The 24652-nt window shown below is 34.5% G+C and overlaps 1 protein-coding gene across 3 annotated transcripts in view; it reads right to left on the bottom strand.

Annotated features, from left to right (window-relative positions):
* FASTKD1 (FAST kinase domains 1) overlaps nucleotides 1-24652 on the bottom strand; it is a 47641-nt gene that overhangs the window by 6147 nt on the left and 16842 nt on the right. For all 3 annotated transcript variants that reach the window (XM_049616054.1, XM_049616055.1, XM_049616052.1), the window contains 9 exons: nucleotides 20340-20465; nucleotides 17114-17512; nucleotides 15249-15359; nucleotides 13807-13938; nucleotides 8886-9372; nucleotides 7726-7840; nucleotides 5443-5571; nucleotides 4520-4651; nucleotides 4044-4157 (listed from right to left, as the gene is read on the bottom strand). In XM_049616054.1, coding sequence (XP_049472011.1) covers nucleotides 4044-4157; nucleotides 4520-4651; nucleotides 5443-5571; nucleotides 7726-7840; nucleotides 8886-9372; nucleotides 13807-13938; nucleotides 15249-15359; nucleotides 17114-17512; nucleotides 20340-20452 — 1732 coding nt within the window. In that variant the 5' untranslated portion in view covers nucleotides 20453-20465. The remainder of the gene's footprint in view (nucleotides 1-4043; nucleotides 4158-4519; nucleotides 4652-5442; nucleotides 5572-7725; nucleotides 7841-8885; nucleotides 9373-13806; nucleotides 13939-15248; nucleotides 15360-17113; nucleotides 17513-20339; nucleotides 20466-24652) is intronic.

The raw sequence follows: 24652 nt of genomic DNA, 5'->3' as shown, positions 1-24652 counted from the left end.
TGAGAGAGAGGGAGAAAGAGAGTAAAATGGGGGCGGAGGGAGGGTGCAGAGAGACAGGGAGAGAATCCCAAGCAGGCTCCTGTCAGTGCAGAGCCCGACGCAGGGCTCGATATCACAAACCATCAAGAAAAATCAAGAGTTAGATGCTTAACCGACTGAGCCACTCAGGTGCCCCAAAATACACATATATTTTAAACAGTGCAGATTAACAGGAGTATGCAGACACAGTCCCCAATCTGTGAGTTTTCAACTTTACAATGGTACAAAAGTGATAAGCATTCAATAGAAACTATACTTCAGATTTTTAATTTGGATCCTGCGTGGGCTAACATGCACTACAATAATCTCTTTTGATGCTGGGCAGCAATAGTGAGGACTGACAACTGACACAGTTAGGACCATTCTGTTTTTCACTTTCAGTACAGTATTCAATAAATTATATGAGATATTCAATACCTTACTGTAAAACAGGCTTGTGATAGATGTTTTTGCCCAACTGTAGGCTAATGTAAGTGTTCTGAGCACATTTTAGGTAAACTAAGCTAAACTGTGATGTTCAGCATGTTACATGTATTAAATGCATTTTTGACTCACAATATTTCCAATGTAAAATGGGTCTCCTGGGATATAACCCCATGGTAAGCCAAGGAAGATCTATGTCAATCTTTTAAAACAACCCTGTCACAGGGTGTAGGTCGTCCCCCAATACCTAATACTTCCATTCATTTTTAATAATAGAATTAGCTGAGTACATGATAACCCGGAATAAAAACCACATTTTCTTAACTTACGCATAGCCAAGTGTGGCCATGGGGTATAATTAAAAGCGGTATGTGCAGAGGCGCCTGGGTGGTTCAGTTGGCTAAGCGTCCAACTCTTGATTTCGGCTCAGGTATGGTCTCACAGTTTGTGGGCTAGAGTCCCGCGTCAGACTCCACATGTTGGCAGTATGAACCTTGCTTGGGATTCTCTCTCTCCCTTTCTCTCTATCCCTCTCCTGCTCATGCTCTCCCTTTCTCTCTCTCTGCACCACCCCCCAAACAGTATATGCAACTTCAAGGAACGGTACTTAAGGGACACCCTTCCCTTTCCTTCCCTCTCCCTTCTGCTCAGATTATAGATGTGTTGGCTAAAGTAGAAGGAGTCATTTTGGACCAAAAAGAGGAAGCTACATGTTGAGGTTATAAATTATAATAAAATAAAAGGATCCTGAACTTTAATGTTCACGGAGCTGGCATCCCAGCCTTGGATGCCAGTTCCACATACAGGAGAAGGAAATAACTTTAAGTTCCTATTATTTGTGGATTTTTGACACTCATAGCCAAATATAATCCTGACTAACATAAAACCAAACAACTGAGAATACGTGTTTTGTAGTACAAGATGAGGGTATTAATGACTATTGGGTTCAGCCTTCGGCTGAATACAAAAACCACACACACACACCCACACACACACACACACACACCATCTGATCACCCATTTCTGCCCAAACATTTCTTCTTCACAAGGCAGACCATTATTTCATTTTTTGACAAATCTTTCATAAAACTCTTACATTGACGTAAAATATTCCTTTTTTTCCCGTATTTTTATTCTTGAGATAAATATCCACTTCTTCTTTCACAAAGCAATCCTTAAAACATTATGTTATGCCCACCATAACTCTTCCAGTTTTCAGATTAAACATTCCTAGCTTCTTTGTTAAATAAAATTTATTGAGCACTCACTATGTTCCAAGGACAGTGCTAAATGCTTTTCATGCAATATGTCAGGTAATCCTATTAAGTGGGCATTATCATCCCCATTTACAGATGAAGAAACTAATAAAGTTCGGAGGTTTAGGAACTTGCTCAGGGACTGGAATCTGTGCAGTTCCTGTCCTCTCTAGTTGTAAGACATGATTTCTAGATCCTTTGTTTCCAGGCCCTATTTGTCACTCTCACAAAATGTAACGCTCAAAAGAAGAATATAATACTAAGATATGTCTGAAGGCCAGAATACAGTGGGACTACTAACTTTCTTGTTATTCTTAATAACATAGTTTAAAACAGTATTTGACTTTTGGTAACCATTTAAGTATTAGTTTATATCAAGCTTTTAATACTTTATAACATCCTGTATGTATGCAGAAGTTTTCTAATCCTAAATTTTATAAAGTTTATGTTAATCCTCTTAAAACCTCATCTTTTCCTTTAAGTCCACATTTGAATTTAGCTATTTTTTAAAGTTTATTTATTTATTTTGAGAGAGAGAGAGAGAGAGAGAGCACACAAGTAGGTGAGGAGCAGAGAGAGAGGAAGAGACAGAATCCCAAGCAGGCTCCATGCCATCAGTGCAGAGCCCAATGTGGGACTCAAATTCACGAACTGAAAGATCATGACCTGAGTGGAGATCAAGAGTCAGACACCTAACCAACCGAGCCACCCAGGTGCCCTGAATTTAGCTATTAAAAAAAAAAAATCTTATGTTGCCACCCAATTTATCAGCTGGCCAACCAACTTTATGTCATCCATGATGAAATCAGAATGCCTTATACAACTAGACCACTGAGAAACAAGGTTAACCAGGTTAGAGTTGATCATATGTACCTATGGAAATCTTCATCCAGGTTGATAATCCAACTTAGTTTTTATGATGAACTTAAAACAATGAAATTGTTTCAGGGTACTTAGTGGAGAGGAAAAGAACTTTTGAAGATCTAGGAATGTTCAGTGAATCTGAGCCTGGGATTTACTTAGAATTTTTTAAAAATATTTTTTAATGTTTATTTACTTTGGGAGGGGGGGGTAGAGAGCATGAGTGGGGGAGGGGCAGAGAGAGGGGGAAACACAGAATCCAAAGCAGGGTCCACACTCTGAGCTGTCAGCACAGAGCCTGATGTGGGGCTCAAACTCACAGACCGTGAGGTCATGACCTCAGCCGAAGCCAGACACTTAATGGATTGAGCCACCCAGGAGCCCCTGGGTTTTACTTACAATTAGTAAAATATAAGTAAAAAATTTTTTTTGAAAAACAGCAAAATGCTGACGGTTATCAAAGCTGGACCATGGGAACTTGAGAAATCACTGTACTCTTCTATTTCAGTCTGTTTGGAAATCTCCATTTGATGAGACAATTCTACTTTAATTAGTTCAGTCTTCTGGGGCACCTGGGTGGCTCAGTTGGTTAAGCGTCCAACTCTTGATTTTGGTTTATGATCTCACAGCTTGTGAGTTCGAGCCCCGCGTGGGGCTCTGTGCCTATAGCGTGCAGCCTGCTTGCGATTCTCCCTCTCTCTCTGCCCCTCCCCTGCTCATACTCTGTTTCTCAAAAATAAATAATAAATAAATTAAAAAAAAATACTTTTAAAAATAGATCTACCCTATGACCCAGCAACAGCACTGCTAGGAATTTACTCAAGGGATACAGGAGTGCTGATGCATAGGGGCACTTGTACCCCAATGTTTATAGCAGCACTTTCAACAATAGCCAAATTATGGAAAGAGCCTAAATGTCCATCAACTGATGAATGGATAAAGAAATTGTAGTTTATATATACAATGGAATACTACTTGACAATGAGAAAGAATGAAATCTGGCCTTTGTAGCAACGTGGATGGAACGGGAGAGTGTTATGCTAAGTGAAATAAGTCATACAGAGAAAGACAGATACCATATGTTTTCACTCTTATGTGGATCCTGAGAAACTTAACAGAAGACCATGGGGGACGGGAAGGAAAAAAAAAGGTTAGAGAGGGAGACAGCCAAACCATAAGAGACTCTTAAAAACTGAGAACAAACTGAGGGTTGATGGGGGGTGGGAGGGAGGGGAGGGTGGGTGATGGGCATTGAGGAGGGCACCTGTTGGGATGAGCACTGGGTGTTGTATGGAAACCAATTTGACAATTAATTTCATATTAAAAAAAATAATTATAAAATAAAAAAGTGGTCTTAGAGTGATAAAAATAAATAAATAAATAAATAAATAAACAAACAAACTTTTATAAAAAAAAAATTAGTTTAGTCTTCTGAAAGTACCTAGTAACCTGCCAAATACTTACCTATTTTATGGTAATAAGGTGTAAGAACCGAAGCTTTTACATAATTGACTCCTCCTAATACCTCTGCTAACATTTTATAAATCTGCTGTTGTGCTCCATTCACGCTGCCAGTATCTTTATGAAAATAAAAATAATTACTTCACTTAAAATAGGTTAATCCATTTTTTAATAAAAATCATCCCAATTCTGCAAACCAAAAAACAAAGATTAGTATTTTCAACAAGAGCTTCAGTATAATACCATATGCAATGATATTAAATTCAGAACAATGTAAGTTCTGTATTTTCTACCAAAAGAGGATTAGTGTCCTAAATATTAAGAAATTCTTATAACACAAATCTCACCTACAAAACGGTTCTACTAAATAGGTCATGGCACTCACAGAAACTCTGGTGTCATGGTTAGGCTTAGCAAGGTACTACCTAAAGTTTACTTTGGAATTAAACTTTGCTGTCTGACCCAAAGAAAACTCAAACCTTTATTATACTGTTGTTGGCAGAAGCGGTCATGAAACCATGGAATCTGATACTCAGGGCACTCCAAGCAGACAGCTCTATTTAACTCCATAAGACGTAATTGGACCCTCATACTTAAAGATGAACATAAAACTGAAAACAAAAATAAAATATTAATGGATTTTAACAGGTTTTTCACATTCATTTATTCCCATTATTTGTTAGTACTTTTAGTCTCATATTATAAAATCATCTCATTTGCACACACATGCTTTATATTTTTTAATTATTCAATGGTTTGATTAGGAACAACTCCTATGTCATTTTCACTACTCACAAACATTAGAACTACATTTTTAAAAATACAACCAAAGAATTTTCATTGACCTAATATTTCACATTAGGAACCAATCCTAAAGAAACAAAGATGAGGTCAGTGATTCATATATAACACTCAGTATTTATAATAATGAAGAATTGGAAACAACCTACATGATAACAAATGCTATCACATTCACATCATGGCAGATTATATAGACACTAAAAAAATCATGACATCAAAAAATACTTAATGGCATGCAGAAATGTTCAAAATATAGTTCAATGACCATAGGCAACATACAAAAGTGATATATAAATAATCCAAATTTTGTTTTAAAATACAGATAGATATATAAACACACACACAAGAACAGGAGACAGACAGAAAAAAAAGATACACTCCAAAACATTATTTAAAGGGGTAGTTTCACTTGGCAAAAGATGATGAGTAATCTCTTACTTTCGTTTTTATACTTCTCTATGTTTTCCAAATTTTCTACAAGAAGCAGGAAATACTTTTATAAACAGAAAAACATATATTAACATTCGAGTGCTTCAGTAGAGGGAGAGTTGAAACCTGGCTAAAAGCACAAGTAATAATTTGATAAAATATAGATACATACGTTCAAGTTGAGAATCCATTTTGGCTAAGAATTTAATGTTAAAAATAGCCTGCAGCAGATCTTCTGGAAAATATTCAAGTGTGGCCAAAGAGAAACCAAGAAACACTAACATGAGAGGATCCAGTACACCTAAAACAAAATTACCATTAAAAAATTCATAATGTACAGCCACTTCACATATACATAAGTACACACTTTATTCAGTTCAAACCAAGTTTTTAAAAAATAATACAAACACAGCCTTTTTTAAATACAAACACAGCCTTGACAAAACTCATCTATACTGTTAATAAGACAGGATAGTGGTGAAGTGCTTACATCTGGGTGGGAATAGAGTAGGAAAGGGGGACAGGAGAGAAGGATACTGTGGTAATACTCTGTTTCTTCACCTGGATCGGATTCCTTGGGTGATTCAATTTGTATAAATTCATACTACATGCTAAGGATATGTAAATGTTCCTGTATTATTATTTCACTTCCATAAAAAGTGTTTTAAATTGCTTTGAAAGGAGAAAGAATTCAAAACAAAAGGTCAATGGTGTATGTAAAAACTGGTCCTAGTCTTCATAAATTGGTAACAATATAATATTGTTCAGAATGTGTTAGGTATCCCAGCGCCTGGGTGGCTGGGTTGGTTGAGCCACTGACTCTAGATAACTGCTCAGGTCATGATCTTGCAGTCATAAGATCAAGCCTCACATTAGGCTCCTCCCTTTTTCTCTGCCCTGCTCTCTGCCTCTCCTCTGCTCGTGTGTGCACTCTCTTTCTCTCTCTCTCAAAATACATAAATAAACTTAAAAAAAAGAGAATGTGTTAGGTGTCATTCCAACTTTACATATATATTAACTCACTGAAATCTCACTTCAGTATACGGCAGGAACAATTATTACCTCCTCTTTGTAAATAAGTATACAGAGGCACAGAGAAGTTAAATGACTTGCCTAAAGTCACACAGTTAGCAGCAAGTGGAGGCTAGACTACTATTCTGTGCTGCTGTGTAGGGATCTCAAATATCCAGGCTGAGTGTAGACACATGTGAAGCTCAGATTTCATATAGCAGTTCTCCCTTTCCTGTCCCCCAACAGCATGACACATGTCCCAGAGTACAAGACTAAGGTTATTTAGCTGATTTGCCTCATCCAAGAGACATTTCTGATGAGAAGGAAGGGGTCCCTATTGACAGCAATATTCTTAGAAAGGACAACAAAGATGTTAAATCTTTTCTTCTGGATTTCTTTGCTGAGTCTATTTAATAAATCAAAATCAAGTCATAAATGAGGTGAATAGTAACCTGTCAAAATTATATTTATTCAAAATAAAGAAAATTATCATACCATTATTTAAAATTTTACTTATAAAAGCTCCCATGAATTTTCCAAACATTCTCTTAGTAAGTCTTAAAAATTCAAAGCTGTATTTCTCAACCTTTCTTCTCTTAAACATTTTATTTAAAAAAAAAAAAAAAAAGGATATGCTTTCATTTCCTTCTGATTGACACAAGACTGAACAACTGGGAGAGCACACTCTAGGTCTCAGATTCAGGTCTCCTCTTTCTACACATAATTCTGTTACTAAAAAAGGGTGTATATGAATTCCACACGGGCATACGCCCATTCATGACTAAATATATACATATCACAACAACCCATTTTACTTATCTATTAGCAGACAAAGTAGTATCAGACATAGTTCTCATATCATAGTATCGGTCAATGACAAGAGAATGGAAAAAAAAACAGAATATCTAGATTATAAGAGACTAAAGAGGTATCATCCTAATGCAATAGGTGGTCCTTGATTAGATCCTGGGTCCAAAATAACCACTCTGAAGAGTATTTGGGGAACCATGGGCTGTGTATTAGATATTAGGAACTACTCATTTTCTTAGGTGTGATAACAGTATTGTGGTGAAGAGGTCATTATTCTTAGGAGGTATATGCCGAAGCAATTAGGGGTAAAGGGTAACAACACTTACAACTTACTGTGAAATAGCTCTGCAAAAAGTAAGAGAGCAAGAGAAACAAACAATAAAGCAAATATGATAAAATGTTAACAATTACTGAATCTGCCCATGAGTATATAAGGGCTCTTTGATTCTTTCCATTTTTTCAAGTTTGACATTTTTTCATAATAAAAATGCTTCAAAAATGGGTACAAACTTTTTTTTAGGTCTAGAACTCATGGCTGTTATGGTTACCCCTTAAATGAAGGATATCTCTTACCACAATGGCAATGGTATCCTCCAACCTACTTACTCAATGTACTGCCAAACAATATACCTACTTAAGTAAGAATTAAGGTGTTGAACGCAAATTCCAAAAAATTCATCACTTTGAGGTGGATCATAGTTCAAGATGCTAAATGGAAGAATAATAGGAAGGATCGCAAAAGGGTGGATCTGTATAAACACAACAAAATGTTATAGTTTAAACTTCAGTAAAACAAAATTTTAATCTAATTATTATTTTGGGTAGAAATCTTTTTCTAACATGCTGAGAGTTAAATGAACATGCCTACAGTAAAATGATAAATGCAGCACTACTTATTAATTTTTCCACCCTGCTATAATCTACTTAATCCTACCACTAGTTTCTAGTAACTCTAGTATCAACGTGGAAAAAATTAATCAGATAAAATGCAAATTAATTTTGTTAGGTGTAAAACCTATTCCAGGATTCATTAGTCATTAAAATGAATAGGAAATAGTATCACTAATTTCCATCCTTTCAGCGCATTATAGAGACTCATCATATAATGTAATTAAGGAAGCTAATTAGTTTATAATCATTAGCATTTATTTTTCTTTCATTGATTCATTTTTTAATTTCATTATTCACTCATTCATCCAAAACTTAATGACTGCCAAGTACAATAGATTTTTATTTTAATTAGGGAGAAATATTGTCTCGTAAGTAAAAAAGCCTTATCTGATATATACAAGAGATTTTAATAAGTGAGCTTCTTCTCACATAATCCAAAAAGCAACATTTTACAAGTAAGTTCCAGAAACAAATCTGTAAGAAACCACACTGACAATTTAGGAATACACAAGTCAGTGTACAGCTTATATTTTTCTCATTTTTCACATTTGGGCTTTTGAATGGAGTCGTTCTTAGTAAAAGTAATATTACAGGATTATGGAAAATAAAAAGAAAATAAAAATCATTCATACTCCATTTCCTAATACAACTACTATTAAGTATTTCCTTCTAGACAATGAAAGTTGACTACAGATCCTAAAAACATTGTAGTGAACCAAAAGATGACTGCTAATCTCCCCAGATCTATACTGCTGGAGGAAGAAACTTTAGAGGAAGAACAAACTGTGGCACCAGACACTAGAATTTAATTTTTAAACTTCAAATTCCAATTAAGTTCTCAAAGTACTTACGATAAACACTTATTCTTTTAGAAACCGACAACTACATAAAACTCAATTTCACCTTTTCAGTCTGCTGAAGGACCACCGAAGCTATCCTATCAAGTAGCAAAGTACTGAGGTAGTTAGTTCTAGAAAGAAAAGATGCAATCTCAGCCACATTTTTGTAATTAATTTCATCCATCAAACGGTGTAAAGTAGCAACTGTTTCTTCAAGAAGTGACTCAGCAAACCAGTCTCCTTTTAAAGATTTAAGTTCTTCCCATAACAGATTCAAATTGGTGCATTTCTGTAGTCTCTGAAGACCATAGTGATCTAGTTTTTGAAGTAGTTTCAGCTGTTTCCCAGTAGTATTATCCAGATATGTGCGATCATAATGAATCCATCTTAAAACAGATGTGGCGAAACTATTCAGGTCAGTCAGGTCACATTGTGGTAAAACTGCTTCGATTCGAGATATCTCCACTTCATCTAGGTAAGGAGATGGAAGAATGGAAAGGGCATAGACCAGGATGGAAATCTCACTAGGTATAACACTAATTTTCAAATAACTATAAAGGAAGGGGGAGAAAATGAAAAGAACAAAATTAATAAATCAGCAACAATAATGAAATATATTTAAAGTCTGAATATATAATTATTATTATAATTAATAGATGTGGTAGGTTTAAAATACAAGTTAGTTTAAGAAGGGTTAGATAAAATCAAAGATGACAGGTCCACAAAGGATTACTAAGAGAAGTCCTAAGATTTTCTAAGCCACATCCCAAATATTTTACGCAAAAATGAAACCATAGTCCCTAGCAAACCAAAGATCAGTGTCAGAACAATGTTTCCAGTGCTGTTGCTCGTGACAGATTTGGGGCTCAAAGTTTGGTCTGACCTGTCAGGAGCTGGTATGACCTAGCACAGGCCCTGCCATACTGTGATCACTCGGTAACACTAGTTCCCTTTCCACTTCTGCTATATAGGAAGTCCAACCTTAAAAAAACAGAAGACACAGAACATACAAGTGACCCCATTTTCTACTCCTTTTTCCCCAAATTCCCATGATAACAGTCTCACCCCCAAAGTAAGAGTCTTGCCACCAGCATAGCAATTGTTAAATTGCAAATAAAAAACTGAGAACTTTTAAAGACTCTTTTGGCTTAGATGTACTAGAAGAAAAAATCAAATCTAAATTAAAGCAAAGTTGTTGAGCTACTTTTTAAAATATTAAATTAGCACATTAAAATAATCATAATAGTCAATGCTAGAAAGGGTGCATCAACACAGGCATTTTAAACCTAAAAAGCAACAATATCATTTGACATGGTCAATTCCTGTCTAGGAAACTAGACTAAGAAAATAAACTAAAATGTGGGCAAATGTGAACCTATTTTGGGCCTCCTGGGTGGCTCAGTTGGTTAAGCATCCAACTTCGGCTTGAGTCATGATCTCACAGTTCATGGGTTCGAGCCCTGCATCGGGCTCTGGGCTGACAGCTCAGAGCCTGAAGCCTGCTTTGGATTATGTGTCTCCCTCTCTCTCTGCCCCTCCCCTATTCATTCTCTGTCTCTCTCACTCTCTCTCTCAATAATAAATAAACATTAAAAATTTTTTAATTTTTTAAATATATAGGATTATGAAAGAAAAATAAGATGCTAGCAAACATTTGTGTTATGTTAATTCATCATATTTTTACATGGCTAAAATTTAAAAACTAAATATTCAATGAGGGAACACTTAAGTGAATTATGATACAGTCATATGATGGGTAATATCCAGTCATTAAAAAGATTTACAAATAGTTCTAAATGATGTGAGAAAATGCTAAGTGGGTAAGGTTAAGGGGGGGGAAATACAAAACTAATCTCAACTAGGAGGGACAAAAAAATTTTTTTTCAATATATGAAATTTATTGTCAAATTGGTTTCCATACAACACCCAGTGCTCATCCCAAAAGGTGCCCTCCTCAATACCCATCACCCACCCTCCCCTCCCTCCCACCCCCCATCAACCCTCAGTTTCTTCTCAGTTTTTAACAGTCTCTTATGCTTTGGCTCTCTCCCACTCTAACCTCTTTTTTTTTTTTTCCCCTCCCCCATGGGTTTCTGTTAAGTTTCTCAGGATCCACATAAGAGTGAAAACATATGGTATCTGTCTTTCTCTGTATGACTTATTTCACTTAGCATCACACTCTCCAGTTCCATCCACGTTGCTACAAAGGGCCATATTTCGTTCTTTCTCATTGCCATGTAGTACTCCATTGTGTATATAAACCACAATTTCTTTATCCATTCATCAGTTGATGGACATTTAGGCTCTTTCCATAACTTGGCTATTGTTGAGAGTGCTGCTATAAACATTGGGGTACAAGTGCCCCTATGCATCAGTACTCCTGTATCCCTTGGGTAAATTCCCAGCAGTGCTATTGCTGGGTCATAGGGTAGGTCTATTTTTAATTTTCTGAGGAACCTCCACACTGTTTTCCAGAGTGGCTGCACCAATTTGCATTCCCACCAACAGTGCAAGAGGGTTCCCGTTTCTCCACATCCTCGCCAGCATCTATAGTGGAGGGAAAAAAAATTTTATACACACATATGTAAGTATTATCACAAATGTATATATATCACAAACTGTTGTCGGTGGATGAATGAGTTTAGGAATGATTTTTATTTTCTTCTTTATACTTTTTTCTATTTTCCAAAATTTCCAAAATAATTGTTATACAATGTTTGGCCCAGTGCCTGACACAAAGTAGGTACTCAATTAGTACTAAATGAGTATTTTATTCTTAGAGCCACAAAAATTAAATACACCCTTTTATGTAAAGGGAAAAACTTTATCTGTCTGCAGAATTGACCTAGGAGATAGAACTCTCAATATTTGCCAACTTGTGATACTTGTCTAAAAGTAAACTCCCAACAGATACAATCTCTTCAACCTCCACTTGATGTTTTTCCTGGAAATAGTTCCTCAAATTCCAAAACTTACATGTGCATGTGTGTTCACTTACAATATCACCACATACCCACCAGTATGGCTAAAATTAGAAAATAAAAATATACAAGTGTTGGCAGGGACGTGGAATAGGAATGCTCACATTCTGCTGGTGGGAATATAAACTGGTACAGATACTCTAGAAAACCATTTACCAGGATCTACTGAGGATGAACATATATTTAATCTATGAACCAACAATTACAATCCTTGGTAAATATCTACAGAAGTGCATACATATATCTACTAAAAGATATGTATGAGGATATTCATAACAGCACTATTCATAATAGCCAAAAACTGGAAACAAAATATCCACCACCTATAGAATGAATAAAAATATTTTTGTTATATTCTTACAAAGAGAATACCATACAACAAAAACATGGGTAAATCTCATAAACATAATATTGAGCCAAAAGACGCCAGACACAAAATAGGCAAAACTAATCCATGCAGTTAGAACTAAGTGTAGCAGTTAATCTGGGAGACAGGGGAAGCAGAGTAATGAGGAGAAATGTACATTACATTTCAATATAGTAAAAAAAAAAAAAAAAAAAAGCCACCAAAAACCAACATTATTCTAGTAAATCAATTCCCTGTGTTCTCTGAATGGTTTCAGGAGCTATTTATATAAACATCTATGTGAATAGTTCAATTAAATTGTGTTCCTTCTAACATCTACTTAATATTGCTTGCACTGAAATAGGGGAAAGTGAGCACCTATGATTTTCATACAACATCTCCCAATTAGGGTTTGGATAAAATTTTAAATTACAGAGACATATAAGGGCCATCCCTACTCAGAGTTACTAAATTTTAACATTGTCATATTTGCTTCAAGTCATTCTATAAAGGAAATAAAACATCACAGGTAAAGTGGAATCCCCTTGTATGATCCCACTTCTGCTCTTACTTTTCTGTTAACATACCTAGAGGCAAACAGTATTCTATAATTTAACTTTTTAAAAAACATTGTGCAGACCAAATAAACCATGTCCCTGGGTCAGTTTATGATAATTTAGAACATAAAATTCTTCATTCAGAGGTTAATAAAAGTCCATGCTATACGTGAAGAGGGTGAGGAAACAATAATCCTGCATATTAATACCTTGATAAGAAGGAAGTTATTTCTTCAAGAAAAGAGTGAACTTTCTACTAACATACCTATTAAGCTAAATTTTCACCTGATAAAGTGCCACCTCTTATTCTTTAGTTCAAATCCTTCTTAACCTTAACAGCATATACCTATATTATAATAAAAATCATTTTGAACTACGTGCCAGTCTTTTGATTAATCGCATAGAATCCCATGTCTGGTCTTCCAGGAATCAAACTAAATCAAACTAGTATAGAAAAATGGAGGAGAAAAAGATTAATCTAGCTTTAGTTTCACTCAAGACATTATTCTGATCATTAAAATTAAAAAATTTTAATGGAAAACTCCATTTTGGCTCCATTTCCATAAACATCAATGGAAAACTGACTAACTTCCTAGTTGAAATACAAATGTTATATCCATAGAAAAGCAGAAAATGTTAAATTATATACAAAAATGCTTTTGTAAGTAATATTATTCTTAATATCTTATTTTAAAAATTAGAAATTAAAAAATTTAATATGTCTTAAGACAATCTAACATGCCTTAAAATAGGCAAGTAAGCAGACTGAAGGCCCCTAAATATGAATGCTCCCAAATGGAGTTTTGCCTTGTTGGGCAGCTCCAATTTTTTGTAGTTATTCTATACCTGCATGAAAGGAAAATGCCTTGGCTTTTGCTGTTATTCATGCCCTAGGGAACTCCTCGCCCTACTGGCTTCACTTCAAAATATACCAAGCATGAGCACTTGCAAAATGGGTATTGGAGGAGACAAGTGTGTTAACATTTTAAATAATAAGCCACTTAATTCTGCCTCCAAAAGTTCCAACTCTCTACGTAATCAAGCAAAACAGATGTTGAGTCTAGATTATAAAATAAATAAACACTTTGATTTTAACCTTACCTATGCAGTAATTCTCTGAGTTTCACAAAAAGCTCTTTATTTTGAAAATGGAGAAAAACCAGTGCTCGAGTTATCTTCAATAACTCTATTGGTTTATAGTTATCCAAATGTTTATGCAGAATTGAAGCAATTCTAAAAAGAATGATAAAATATATTAAAAATTCATTCACTTATTTATTAAACATTTACTGAGGAGCTCTTTCATGCCAGACATACACTGCTTTAGAGCAATGAATAAAATAAGGTTTTCTGTTCTTTTTTTTTTTTAATTTTTTTTTTTTAACATTTATTTATTTTTGAGACAGAGAGAGAGCATGAACAGGGGAGGGTCAGAGAAAGAGGGAGACACAGAATCCAAAACAGGCTCCAGGCTCTGAGCTGTCAGCACAGAGCCCAACGCGGGGCTCGAACCCATGGACCGTGAGGTCATGACCTGAGCCGAAGTCGGACGCTTAACCGACTGAGCCACCCAGGCGCCCCAGGTTTTCTGTTCTTGAACAGCTGTCTCAAGAAGGTGACAGAAATGTAAACAACAAACTAGAATGATATAAAAGCTATCAATGAAGTGTGAATGAAATAATATTTAATTATTAATAGTAAGAGGAGGAGGGCGCCTTGATTGCTCAGTTAAGCATCTGACTTGATTTGGGCTCTAGTCATGATGTCGTGGTTCGTGAGTTTGAGCCCCACGCCGGCTCTACACTGACTCCCTCTCTCTCTGCCCTTTCCCCCACTTGTGTGAGAATTCTCTCTCTCTCTTTCTCTCTCTCACTCTCTCTCAAAATAAATAAATAAATATTTAAAAAATAATAATAGGAGGGAAAAGCATAAAGTTTCACTTTCTAAATAAAAAACAACTCAGAAAACAGCCATCAAATTCCACATCTTCCCCCAAAAGAAATCTTTATCAGGATTTACTAATAATTAGCAAAACTGATTTAATTTTCTTCCTTAAATCCACTGGCCCTCTAATGGAACTGATTAAAAACCATGAGAAATGCACCAAGAAATGGGGCATAAGGAATACTTTAAAAAGGAACATATAATTGATAATAAAACATTAAGTATATATCTGAACTATGTATTTTTATTCTTCTTAAATTTCAAGTAAAAGAAAGACAATATATGGAGGTATGATTTCAAGGTAACAACTGTGGTATGAAACAAATCAAGTTCACGTAGGTGCCCTCCACTTTCCAAGACTAAAATGTTCTGGCTTGAGAATAACAATAGCAGCAAATGAAGCGAAAAATACTATAGACAATTTAAAAATCCCTACCTTAAAAAACAAGCTATTTAATAAACAATGCTCTAAGTGTTAATTCCTTATTTCTTCAAAACCAACAGCTAAATTATAGAAAAAAATATAAGGCATCCTCAAAAAAAAAAGTTACTTATGAATGACAACTAAAGATAAGGCCATGAATTTCAGGAAAGACTACTTTTTATTCAGATGTGAATTTCTGCTTTCCATCTCTTCCATTGCTCCCATCACTGCCAAGGCTTGCTGGCTGGTAAGCTCCTCTGACATTAATAATATAGTTGATTTAAGTCTAGAAGAAAAGAAAAATACTTTTACGTTGAATAACTGATGATTAGCCTATGAAAGTTTCGGTTTTTTTTTTTTTTAAATAACAGTTCTGAGGTAATAAAAAGAAATAGAAACAAAAACTGAATTCTATATATAATTCCAATTTTCTCCCCACCTAATAGGGTATAATATAAATATAATTGAATAAAGAAAAATATACTGTTTTCATCAAAGGAATTAGGCTTCAGTACAATCTAATCTTAAACTGTCTCTTAAAAAATACAGACAAAAGGTTTTTAAATTGATTTTCAAATAAGATAAAGTTATAATGATTATAAAATACAATAATTCAGTGAAATTCAGGACTATAGAGCTAAAGAACTAAAAATTGGCATTCTAACAATATCCCAATTATTCTAAATTGAGTAAGATCTGATCAGGAAGTCAATATACCTGCATATTAACAGAAATCTTACCTACTAAATACTTGCTGTGACATTATAAACTGAAAATTTACAAAGATGATCCATTTTGAAACCATCCAAAAATGTACACTAATACAACTATCTATATATAACTGTATCTTTTAGAATAATTTAGAACTATTCATATTGGATAGCTCTACACCATCCTTTTCATCAACCTTATCAAACATTTTCAAATCCAGCTTCTCCTCAAAGCTTTGCCCAGTCATTTATTGTCTATATTTTTCTCTCATTTTCCTGTCTACTATCTATATCACTAATTTGAGTACTTATTCATAACTATATTGCAGTGTCATGGTATTTATGCAATTCAATTATACATACATTTCTATCCTTCCAATTGGAATATAAACTGCTTGAAGGCAGGGACCTAGTTAAATTCAACTTCTGTACTGCTTTAGAATATGAGATTCCAACAGTACTTAGTGACCAAAAATAAATAATTAAAAAATAAAATTCCAATAAAAGCTTTTTAAGTAACCATCTTGTTCCCATCTTCATACAGTCTCTTAAAATGTCTTAAATGTCTTCATATAATTCACAAGACTCTTAAAATTAAAACTCTCCCTGTGTGTCCTTTGCTAACAGAGTAATAATGATGCAGATACCTCTATTATGCAACTCCTGGAACCCCTGCTTAACTGAACCTACTAATCATACTTATCTCTTGGCTCATACCTAGTAATCATTCATTAACTTAATGTTTGCTCATCTTTATATCTGAAATAGTCCTATCTACATAAGTGTCAGGCAAAACTGGACATTTTTTAAAGATAGGAGATAGATAAAATTCACTCCAACCTAACAAGGGAACACTTACCAAGGTGCTGAAGAAATGCCTTTGATGACAAATGTGAGGATCACAAAGCACAGAATGGTCCATTGTTAGCACTAATATAATTCTGAATATTCCACACCCTATACTGGGGGTGGGAGAGTCTTATACCTGTGTGTAAAGCCTATCAAATAGCCCAGGAAGGGAGAATAAAAGCACTTAAGCGGCATTCTCCACAGAGAATATCCATCTCCCTCATCCTTTGTGTTCGCCACCACCAGGAAGTCGTTGGCCCTTTCTCAGAATTTAGCAGTAGACTAGCAGTAGAATTTAGCAGTAGAGATGTAAATTAGAACATTCAGAGAAAGCATCAAGGAGCAGACATAAGAGATTATTCTCCCTTCCAGGACTGCATGGGGGTGACATCTGTGCCTTCTAGAACTGCAAGGAGGTCTAAGCTTGCAAGGCCCCATAGAGTCTCAACAAGAAAAATAAAGCACTTTTAGCCAAACTTACTGTTCCTTTTCTTCAGGTCCTGCCATGGGTCCCAATGCTACAAACAGTTTTACAAAGCTATGAGGGTGATTGAACAGAGAAATCATTTCAGTTAGCCTCTTTTTAGCCATTTTAATAAATTCAAAACTATGAAACTGTAGAGAGTGGTATAGACTAAGTATTTTACTGATGGAGTCCAAATCAAGGTGGTTCATATTGCTTAAAAATACCGTATTACACCTTTCTAATAGTGGGTAATAACTATATTTAATATTTCGAAGAAATTTTACTATTCTTCTTGCAACGTTGACCTGGGAAGAATCTATGGTATCAAAAAGATGTTCTGTTTTGTTCACTAATTGGTCTTGAAAACGTTGTGATATTAAAGAAGATATGTTGACCATCAATACAGACAAGGACCTAAAAAGGAAACAAATGCAAAGATTTTTACGTTATTTAACAATAAAAAACAATTCTAAGACTAAATGATTAGATATGGAAGAGAACTAGTTAAAATATTACAGGTTTTATACCACAAAATTTTTCCTTTACTTATGGGACTTGAACACACATCTAGTAATTAAATGCCTTTAGATTTAAAACAAACAAAAAATACATCAAAATAATATCTTTTGTTGAGTGTGTGTAATATCTCATTCTATAGATAACTGCCTTGAAGGAAAATATTTCAGTGAAATTCACTCAGAAATCACTTTGGACCAATTGCCTATGAATGCACCATTAAAAGTCTCATTTTATATTTTTGGAAGTAGACTTCGCTTTGTTGCCCCTTTCTCTGCATATCTGTTATCTTACTAAAAAAAAATCTTGGCAAAATGTCTCTTACTAATAAATTATTTCATATTTTTTAATGCCTCATGCTAGACAGATAGTAATATATGACAGTAAGTACTGAACTTCAGGCAGCATTTAATATTTCTTCACCAAAAAATACTTTTAAGGAACATAACTCCTCCAGGTATTAAGGAAGACATCAAAATTACAAAGGTGAAGTTCCTGCTTTCAAAACGCAGGTGTTACACAATACAAAAACTGAGCCTGAGTGGCTCAGTCAGTTAAGCATCCAAGCTCTTGATCTCAGCTCAGGTCTTGATCTCAGGGTCATGAGTTCAAGCCCCACATTGGGCTCTATGCTGGGTGTGGAGCTGATTTAAAAAAAAAAAAAAATCAGAAAACTACAAATATAAAGCATCATAATGCACCAAAATGCATAAGGAATGCAAAATGTAAAATACATATAACAAATGTTTGGGGATGATCATTAGAAAACATCTACAGAAAAGACATAAAAATGTAAATATAAAAATATCTCAATCATTAGGAGGAAATTATAGGGAAATTATTTACATTTATTTTTGTTTCCAAATTTCTTCAACATTTTCAATAAAATATATTTTAAAAACCCAGTTGTGAGGCGCCTAGGTGGCTCAGTCCATTAAGCATCCGACTCTTGGTTTTGGTTCTAGTCATGATCTCACGGTTGGTGAGTTCAAGCCCCACAATGGGCTATATGCTGACAGTGTGGAGCCGGTTTGGGATTCTCCCTCTCCCTCTCCCTCTGCCCTTCCCCCATTCACTCTCTCTGTCTCTCTCTCTCTAATATAAACAAACTTAAATAAAAATTTTTATATTAAATTAAAAAACTCAGTTGTACAATCTCTGGCTTCCCTACTCAAATGTTTAATGCTAACATTAATTAGTAACCTATCATTGCTATTTCACTTAACCATAAAACCCCCTGAAATGATTTTTTAAAACTGTATATTTATTTGTAATTGTAGTTTGGAGTAGGGAAATGTCCCAAGATTTGACTAGATTCTCAATGGAGTCTATAGGAATTTTTTACACTTAAAAAAATTTACACTGATTTTAATTGTCTCGGCTTTTACAAGCTACCTTGGTGTATGGGCGTGAAAACAGAGAGAGCATAAAATATACCACTGTAATGGTGTAAAATATACCACCATTATTTTAATGTTTATTTTTGAGAGAGAGAGAGAGACAGAGCACAAGCACAGGAGAGGCAGAGAGAGAGGGAGACACAGAATCCAAAACAGGCTCCCGGCTCTGAGCTGTCAGCACAGAACCCAACGTGGGGCTCGAACCCACAAACGGTGAGATCATGAGCTGAGCCGAAGTTGGACACTTAACCAACTGAACCAGCCAGGTGCCCCTACCATTCTAAACATTTTTAATCATACCATTCAGTGATAATAAATATTTTCACATTGTTATGCAACTATTACCACCACCTACCTATAGGACTTTTTCATCTTCTGAAACTAAAACTCCTTGGCCATTTGAACAGTAACTCTCAATTCTTCACCCCCGCCAGCCCTTAGCAATAACCATTCTACTTTCTATTTTTATGAATTTGACTACTTTAGGAGTTCATATAAGTGGAATCATAATATTTGTCCTCTTGTGTCTGGCTTATTTCACTCAATATAATGTCATCCATGTTGTAGCATGTGTCAGAATTTCCTTCCTTTTTAAGGCTAAATAATATCCCATTGTAGGTATATACCACATTTTGACTGTCCATTCATCAATCAAATGGACATTTAGGTTATTTCTACCTTTTGACTATTCGAACTAATGCTGCTATGGACACTGATGTATGCTATAGACTGAACTGTGTCCTCCCCTAAGCTCCATATATTAAAGTCCTAACCTCCAATGTAACTATATTTGGAGACAGGGTCTTTGGGAAGGTAATTAAGGTTAAATGAGATCATTGAGGGCAGGCAAACTTGTTAGCTTGCAAGTAAAGTAAAATCTCAAATCTTTCACAGATCTCAACAATATCATGTTACACTTTACATGTGTAAACAATATCATGTTTATACTTTCCCACAGCAACATTGCAAAGTAGATGCAAGGTAGTACTATTTTTTTTTTAATTTTTTAAATGTTTATTTATTTTTGAGAGAGAGACAGAGGGTGAGCGGGGGAGAGGCAGGCTGAAGCAGGCTCCAGGCTCTAAGCTGTCAGCACAGAGTTCAACACAGGGCTCGAACTCACAAACCACAAGATCGTGACCTGAGCCGAAGTCAGACACTTAGCTGACTAAGCCACCCAGGTGCCCCAGTAGTACTATTTTATAGATAAGGATACTAAAGTTTCAAGAGATTAAAGTCACATAGGTAAGAAGTGGCAATCTAAGTGTATATGCATCCAAAGCCCAGAACCTCTCCAACCACATATTTACCTAAAATAAATTTACCTTAAGTCCTCTATGGTTTCCAGTTTCCTGTGTACAATATCAGCTATTTTTCCCATTAATGGACTGAAATATAAATGTTGATTTGCTAGGCAAAAGGAAAATTTTGATAGCATATTAATATCAAACCTATGAAAAGAAATATACAAAGGATATCATTACTATTTACTTTCACTTAAAACATGATACACAGTTATAAAATAAAAAGTAATCAAAAGTACTAATATACTAACACATTATGAATATAAAAGCAATGTTTCTAAAATGTTGATTATTTATTATTATAAAAGTAACAATTAAAAAGTCAGATACCTTTGGAATATTTTTAAAAGGGAAAAATCACAAAATTATTTGAATCACTTATTAATTTTTTGAGGTGACAGAACAATTTCAACACAAGGTTGAATAGTAACAAAACAACCACTGCTACAACCATGCTGTAAAAAACTCCAGAATTTTTCTATAGGAAAAATAATCCTATTTCTTCAACAAGTGAATAGCAAGACAAAAGAGAGGAAAGAAGAGTTGTTACAGATTTTAAGACTCTTGAGAAAAAAAAAAAACAAAAAAAACAAGGCTCTGACTTCACTAAGACAAGCAGAAGAAAGTCCACAGCAGCACAATATGTAAGAGTAAAAAACTGCAAACAATCTAAATATTTATCAAAAGTACAACAGATAAATTGTACATATTCATGAAATACTACACAGCAATAAAAAAAGAACAAATGACTGAATCATGCAACATCATGAGGGACTCTAAAGCATATTAAGCAAACTGAACTAGACATAAGAGAATATACTATAGGCTTCCATTCCTATAAAAACAAAACCAATTTATGGTATTAAAAGTCAAGACAGGGACGCCTGGGTGGCTCAGCCAGTTGGGAGTCCAACTCTTCTGGGTCAGGTCATGATCTTGGTTTGTTAGATCAATCTCCGCATTGGGCTCTGCACTGACATCACAGCCTGCTTGGGATTCTCTCTCTCCCTCTCTCTACCTTTCTCTCTCTCTCTCTCTCAAAATAAATAAATAAACATTTAAAATAATAAATAAAAGTCAACATAACAGTTATCCTCATGGTAGGGGGATGTGCCTGGAGAAAACATGAAGGGAACTTCTGGGCAACTAGTGATGTTCTATTTATGATCTTGGTAATATTACACAGAAGTGATCAGTATGTGAAAATTCATCAAGCTGTACACTTCTGATTATTGTAATATGATGATATTCTTCAATCTAATGCTTACTCACAAAATGAGAGAGAGACACTTGAGACAAAGCAACCAAATATAATGTGTGAATCTTGTTTGGATACTGACTTAAACAAATTGTCTATAAAAAGACCTTTATAGAGCAATCAAGCAAATCTGAACACAGACCAGGTATTAGGTGATATTAAGGAATTATTATTTATTTTTCATAGTGATGATGCTATTGTGATTATATATATTTTTATTAATGATTATACCTAGATTTCAATTTTTTTACTCTTATTTTTCACTTTTTTTTTTTTTATTAAATAGGCTTCATGCCCAGCATGAAGCCCAACATAAGGCTTAAACTCACAACCCTGAGATCAAGACCTGAGCTGAGATCAAGAGTTGGACATTTAACCAACTAAGCCACTCAGGTACCCAGCGATTATATATATTTTTAAAAGAGAGTTCATCTCTCAGAAATACATACTAAAGTATTTACAGATGAAATGATACAATTTAAACTATACTGAGGGGTAGGGAGAAAATGGGAGGTGACCTAGATAAAACAAGACTGCTTTATGTTGGTAGTTGTTGAAGCTGGATGATGGGTACATGGGAGTTCATTATACTAATGTCTCTAGTTTTATAAATGTTTAAAATCTTCCACAATAGATTTATAAATTTGAATTTCAAATACATGCTGTTTACCCTTGGTATGATCTATCATATAGTGCTAATTCATAATAATACATCCTATTTGAATCATTATGAATTATATTTATATAACATTTATAAATATTTTAGCAAAATCATTAACAACTAATGTAACAAAAAATTAACATCATAGGCTACAGACTATAAAAAGCATAAGTTAATATGTATTTTATGACACTTAAAAATTCTATATGTGGAATACAAATTAGCTTTAAAACTTTTCATATATTATCATGCAAAAATAAAAGTATTGCTAAATATAAAAACATATAGAATAAAATCTTCTAAGCTATTTTGAAATGAAAAAAAATTTAAGTCTAATTGACTTGGAAGTACAATCGTACATTTGTAATTTAACTGTTTAATAGAAAAACAGAAAGAAAGTATTTTACAAGTGATTTGTTCAAGCTGCATAATACATATTACAATGGTGCTGTAAAGAAAAATAAAAAGTTTTGAGTTATTGTCAATAATGACCAAATTTAACCTTAAAGATCCAGTAGTTTATACTGCTCATAATAGAAATAATATTATTTTCCTTATTCTCAATAAAAGATATTACAGATAAAGAGAATGCAAAAATGGAGGATGAGAAGACAATGGGTTTAGGTCATGAGATTTACTAAGAGCACAATGCAGTAAATGAACGTAGAGTTTCTCGACCCAAAGAGCTGTTCGATCCTGTTTAACCTAATCCAGCCCATATAACAAAGGTCCACTAGAGCTCATCCATACATAACCACAATTGTAAGAATTTATCACGGCTTATGTTTTAAGAAGCAATACGCTAAAGGGCATGAGATGGGATAATAATTAATAACCAGTGAAAAGCCTGCTCCTCTGTCTACAGATAAATATATTGTTTCTTCTGTATTTTAGTCAATTCTTTCCTTTCTGCTGTAGGTTTCTGATTGGTTTAGGAGAGTTGTTCTCCTAAGAGTTTTTTTGTTTTGTTTTGTTTTTTACTTTTTAATCTCCATTACCTATTTCAGCCATCCCCCCACTCACCTCCCTTCTGGTAACCACCTGTTTGTTTCCCTGGTTAACAGTCTGTTTCTTGGTTTGTCTCTCTCTCTTTTTTTTTTTTCCTTTGCTCATTTGTTTTGTTTCTTATATTCCATATACAAGATAGATCATATGGTATTTGTCTTTCTCTGACTATTTCACTTAGCATTATACTCTCTAGCTCCATCAATGCTGTGGCAAATGGTAAGATTTCATTATTTTTTGTGATTGAATAATATTCCATTGTATATATACACACACCACATCTTTTTTACCATTCATCTAATGATGGACACTTGGGCTGCTTCCATAGTTTGGCTATTGTAAATAATGCTGCTATAAACATTCAGGTGTGTGTATGCCTTTGAATTAGTGTTTTTGTATTTTGGGGTAAATACCCAGTAGTGCAATTACTGGATCAAAGGGCCATTCTATTTTTTTATTTTTTGAGGAACCTCCATACTGTTTTCCACAGTGGCTGCATAAGTTTACATTCCTACCAAAAGTGCAAGAGGATTCCCTTTTCTCCACATCTTCAACAACACCTGTTGTTTCTTGTGTCGTTGATTTTAGCCAGTCTGACACATGTGAGGTGTTATCTCATTGTAGTTTTGATTTGCCATTTCCCTGATGAGTGATGTTGAGCATCGTTTCATGTGTTTGTTGACCATCTGGAGGTCTTCTTTGTAGAAATATCTGTTCATGTCCTTTGCCCATTTTTTAATTAGATTATTTGTTCTTTGGGTGTTGAGTTGTATCAGTTCTTTATATATTTTGGATACTAACCCTTTATTGGATATGTCATTTGCAAAAATCTTCTCCAATCCAGTAGGTTGCCTTTTAGTTTTGTTGTTTCCTTTGCTATGAAGAAAAATTTTTGTTTTTATGTAGTCCCAATAGTTTATTTTTGCTTTTATTTCCCTTGTCTTAGGAGATGTATCTAGAAAAATGTTGCTGTGGCCAACGTCAGAGAAATTACTGCTTGTGCTCTCTTCAAGGATTTGTATGGCTTCAGGCCTCATGTTTAGGTTCTTAATGCATTGCATTTAGTTTGGTATATGGGGAGAGAAAGTAAGCCAATTTCATTCTTTTGCATGTGGCTGTCCAATTTTCCCAACATCATTTGTTGAAGAGATTATCTGTTTCCCATTGTATATTCATTCCTCCTTTGTTGAAGATTAATTGACCATACAATTGTGAATTTATTTCTGGACTTTCTGTTCTATTGCATTTATCTATGTGCCTAGTTTCATGCCAGTACCATAGTGTTTTAATTACTACTGCTTTGTAATATAACTTGAAATCTGGAATTGTGATACCTCCAGTTTTGTTTTGTAGTTCCATACAAACTTTAGGATTGTTTGTTCTAGTTCCATGAAAAATGCTATTGGTACT

Source organism: Panthera uncia (genome assembly GCF_023721935.1).
Source record: "Panthera uncia isolate 11264 chromosome C1 unlocalized genomic scaffold, Puncia_PCG_1.0 HiC_scaffold_3, whole genome shotgun sequence".
Classification (NCBI taxonomy): domain Eukaryota; kingdom Metazoa; phylum Chordata; class Mammalia; order Carnivora; family Felidae; genus Panthera; species Panthera uncia.
Note: the sequence above shows the minus strand (reverse complement) of the source record. Positions and strands in the feature narration are given on the sequence as shown.